Below are 5,000 nucleotides of genomic sequence, written 5' to 3'. Positions count from 1 at the left end.
TATAACTGGTGACGTAATGCTATTTTTTTACGTCATCTTTCTGACCTTACATGACCGTCTTCTACTACGCAAAGTTATCATGTTCTAAATATTCCTTCAACTGTCTATGAACACATCACCCTTTTTCACTCCCCTGTGAACTGATTTCTAGTACTTTGCCTGTCCGTCCAGTTCCTTTTTTTTTTTCTTTTTTTTCCCTAAAACTACGTCATAAACAACGTCAAAACTAGCATTGACTGAAAACTACGTCATAGCCTCTGCCAGCAGAGAAGGCCACGTCAAAAGGAGGGCAGGCAGAATGCCAGAATCCATACACATACAAGGTTTTGGGGTTTTGATCAATAGTTTGAACAGCTAGTATAATCTTTCTGACAGGAGAAAAAAAGAAAATTATGTATTTTGTCGTGGCTGCATCTTGTGTGTCAGATTAAGGTCAGGAGCAATAAAAAGCAAGCGGTGGTTTGTCTTTAAATGAAATGGCGATGTCTGGTTTAGGTCCAGATACAGGACAGAGAAGGTTGAGACGTTTTTCTTTGTTTGTTTTGTTGTCTGTTTCCCCTGCTCGACAGGCAGTCTGTTTCATGTAGTCACGAGACATTCACAAGTGTGTGTGGCTCTTTGTACAAGACTGCTAATGTAAACTGATCTGTTTCACAAGACTGCTAATGTAAACTGATCTGTTTCCAATAAGATTTTTTGGTTCTACTAAATTTCGCCATGCGAAACAAAAAAAACCCTCGTCCACACACACACACACACACACGCACGCACGCACACAGAGAAGAAAGACAAGAACATAGAGCCCGGGTGAAAACGCGCGCGCGCGCGCATGCACAGATACTTACACAGGCTATACAGAGAGAGCCATGGAGACAAACAGACAGACAAAACAAACAAACATACTCAGATATGAACATTCAAGGACAGAATGACTTCGAAAAAAACAAGATATGAAAAATCAAAGAACCTTGAGATCTTTAGATGGAGAAGAAAGCGAAGACATGTTAAGAGATTTTTTTTTTTCTTAAAGTTAACTATCAGTTTGGAGAAAATAAAGTAAGAAACAATACTTCGTTATGATTTTTTTTCTTTCTTTCCTTCTGTCAGACACATTAACACCATTGTCATCATCTGTTCTCTCTTTCTGGTTTTTTTTGTTTGGTTTTTTGTTTTTTTTGGTTTTGGTTTTCTTTCCGGGGGGGGGGGGGGGGGTTTTGTTGTTGTTGTTGTTCTTTTGTTTTATGAGCCAAGACCTAAATGTGAAAAAATAAACTGGGATTCAGATTTCTTTCTTGGTCTTCTTTTTGGTCTTTACTTCTTCCGTTCTTTCTTGTTCTTCGAATCTCAACTTCCATTTTTGACTCACTTGTGTAAAGAAAGTGAGTCTATGTTTTAACCCGGTGTTCGGTTGTGTGTGTGTGTGTGTGTGTGTATGTCTGTGTGTCCGTGGTAAACTTTAACATTGACATTTTCTCTGCAAATACTTCGTCAGTTGACACCAAATTAGGAAATAAAAATAGGAAAATTTCAGTTCTTTCCAGTCATCTTGTTTAAAACAATATTGCACCTCTGGGATGGGCACAAAAAATAATAAATGAAGCCTAATTATATGCAAACTGCATTTACTGTTATATTTATATTTTTTTTGTATTCTCTAAACTTGGCACTTTCATCTGATATTCTGACACAACAAGAGCAGTCATTATTATCATTTTTTGTTCAAACAGGAACTTGTTTTGCTAAGCATGGAAGTTTTATGTATTTTGCAGACAGTAAAAAAAGGGTGCAGACAGTAAAAAAGGGAAATTACTCTGTAATTAATGCTAGGGGACTTAATTTGCTTTAAACTGATCTTTCTCATCTTAAACATTACATTGTGAAATGATACTCAATACATATCACAAGTGAGTCTTGAAGGCCTTTCCTCTCTTGTTTTCCTGTCTTTCGTTAATCTTGAATTAATGTTCCTCCCGTCCTTCTTGCTTTCTTTCTTCTTTCAAATCTTTCTCTTTGGGGTCTTTTTTTTTGTTTGTTTCAGTGTTTGTTGTTGGTTTGTTTGTTTTTTTGTTGTTGTTGTTGTTGTTTTTTTGTTTGTTTGTTTGTTTTTGATTTGTTTTGTTTTTGTTTGTCTTCTTCTTTTTTCTTTCTTTTTTTTTGGGGGGGGGGGGGGGGGGGGGGAGGGGTCCGTGTTTCTTTCTGTTTACGGATTTCCAGCACACTACATTACCCCCCCCCCCCCTCCCCCCCACAAAAAAAAAAAAGAAACCGCACAACTGAACACCAACACAATGCATTTACAAATAAAAACAAAGCAAAACAAAACGGCGACAACACCACCAGCACACTGCACCACCCAACAAGACAAAAAAACAAAACGACAACACCACCAACACACTGCTATTTCCAAAACAAGACAAAACAAAGAAACAAAAACAAAACAAAACGCACAACAACCAACCAACCCACTCACCCAATCACGCTGAGAGCCACGACAAGGCCAAGGGCGACGACTCGGCAAAAGGGCAGCGCCCCACCACCACCACCACCCCTCCCCTCCAGCACGCCAAGGTCCCCCCTCCTCCTCCGCCTCCCCCTGCTCTGTCCGCCTCCTCCGTCTCCCACCCTGAGCATCAGAACGTCGTGGTCCGTTGTTCTGGCGGTAGCGGCCATGGCTTGGAAATGGTGCTGTGAATTCCCCCGCCTTTCTCCTGGCTGTGGGTGCGGCGACTGTCTGCAACACCAAGATTTCATTTTTCTGTTAACCCCCTCGTTGGTTTGAATCGTCTTTAACTCACTCAGTACGGCCAGTCCTCTCTTCTCCTCTACACAGACCCCTCGGATGTCCAGTGGGTGTCTGAATGACTCAACCTGTAGCTTCCGTCGTCAGAATTGTGGTATTCTTTGTCAACATTCACGTCTTCAGTATAAGAGCCTTCCGCTTGCAATATTTTGATGATGGTAATTGGGGTGAAAGCTGTTAACGTCGTCTCTTTCGCCGTTCGTATGGAAAGAGTTAAACTGTTCCACAGTACACGTGATCACAAACTGCAACCGAAGACAAAAGAGCATCAACAAGCTTAAAGCTTATACTGTGCTCACAACTGTTGCACTTCTTCTTCTGCGTTCACTCGTATGCACACGAGTGGGCTTTTACGTGTATGACCGTTTTTACCCCGCCATGTAGGCAGCCATACTCCGTTTTCGGGGGTGTGCATGCTGGGTATGTTCTTGTTTCCATAACCCACCGAACCCTGACATGGATTACAGGATCTTTAACGTGCGTATTTGATCTTCTGCTTGCATATACACACGAAGGGGGTTCAGGCACTAGCAGGTCTGCACATATGTTGACCTGGGAGATCGTAAAAATCTCCACCCTATACCCACCAGGCGCCGTCACCGTGATTCGAACCCGGGACCCTCAGATTGACAGTCCAACGCTTTAACCACTCGGCTATTGCGCCCGTCGTTGCACTTCAATCGTAGCATGACGACTGATGAACCATATTATCACTGATATGTATAGAATAGAACAGAATAGAATATGTCTTTATTAGCAAGTGTACCGGGGTCACAAGGAATACTGTGGGGTAGGATAGTACATAACAAGGTACGAACATAAAACGAAAACCATACACAAACACAGATACAGTAGAAATAAGGATACATACAAGTGCATATCAATATAAAAACTTGTGCATACTCACACATGCACGCACTGCACACACACACACACACACACACACACACACACACACACGTTTGAACAGAAGCCGCATATTACATGAAGATGGGGCTGACGACTAGATCTTCAGTTAGAGGGTTGTTGATTGCACAATTCTATTTATCACACTGGATTTGTTCGAGAGACAGGGCACTGACTGCTTTCGGGAAAAAGCTATTGGCGAAGCGATTGGTTTTCATCCTAATACTTCTGTACCGTATCAAATAACATATTAATGCAATTCTGCAACACAAACATTTTATTTTCCTTTAATCCCTTGTTCCGCTGAACATTGGTGAAACGAAATCAGTACGGCCCAACACACGGCTTATATCACAGACTGACATAAGTTTACATTTGGGCCAACAGCAAAGTGAGAGCTGTATTATCAATGGTTTCTCCAGTCAATGGGAAATCATTTACAGCTTGGTCTTTTGTGAAGGACTATGACTCTCAAACTAGGAGGCAAAATTGCACTGGCTCTTAGTGCTGCAGCCTTGTGGGCTAGTTGGCCTTTGGGAACCATCCCCAACGCCGACTGTCCTAAAACCCTCTTGGCCGAGAGAGCGGGGATGTAACTTGGGCAAGACACTCTCCACTATAATCAAATTCTAGCCCAAATAGTCGGAATAGCAGTTGCCTCCTCTGCTGTTCTGATGGTCATAGTCGGACACGACTGACTATCATATATGGCATGAAAAATAAAATGAAATAAAATACAGATCAATAAGCAAATGAAAAATAATAATGTAAAAGTTCGGTTTCTACTTCTTCTCTTTTTTTTCTTTTTTTTTTTTTTTTTTTTTTTTTAGTGTACTGAGAGATGGCGCGATTCATTTTGCTGGTAGGTTTTGGTGCTTGCTGGTTAGTGTCAAGTTTCCGTTATCCACCAAATGGATTACAGCGACGAGCGCAATCGCCGAGTGGTTATTGCACTGGATTTTCAATCTGAGGGTCCCAGGTTCGAATCTCGGTTACGGCGCCTGGTGGGTGAAGGGTGGAGATTTTTTCCGATCTCCCAAGTCAACATAATAATGTGCAGACCTGCTTGTGTGTGTGTGTGTTTACTGAGCTCAAAAACGTGACAATTGGTTATCATGAATGTGCAAAATGTAGGATGAATAATGTGCAATATACTGGATGAATGTACAATGGAATATGTCTAATGCTGACGTCCATATTCTAAATATATTTCTGTTAATAATTACGATGTAATGATTAATTGCAATGTTTTAACAGCGAATATGTGAAATGCTTTTATTTGAGAACATATGTT

General features: G+C 41.2%; 1 protein-coding gene across 1 annotated transcript in view; it reads right to left on the bottom strand.

The window, feature by feature from the left end:
* The window catches only part of LOC143275498 (uncharacterized), a 145,834-nt gene that overhangs the window by 118,192 nt on the left and 22,642 nt on the right, over window positions 1-5,000 (bottom strand). The window contains exon 2 of the mRNA XM_076579649.1: window positions 2,471-2,731. Within this exon, the coding sequence (XP_076435764.1) occupies window positions 2,471-2,670 (200 nt within the window). The 5' untranslated portion in view covers window positions 2,671-2,731. The remainder of the gene's footprint in view (window positions 1-2,470; window positions 2,732-5,000) is intronic.

This window comes from Babylonia areolata, chromosome 30, assembly GCF_041734735.1.
Source record: "Babylonia areolata isolate BAREFJ2019XMU chromosome 30, ASM4173473v1, whole genome shotgun sequence".
Classification (NCBI taxonomy): Eukaryota; Metazoa; Mollusca; class Gastropoda; order Neogastropoda; family Buccinidae; genus Babylonia; species Babylonia areolata.
The sequence above is the reverse complement of the archived record's forward strand: the minus strand, read 5'-3'. Positions and strand labels throughout refer to the sequence as shown.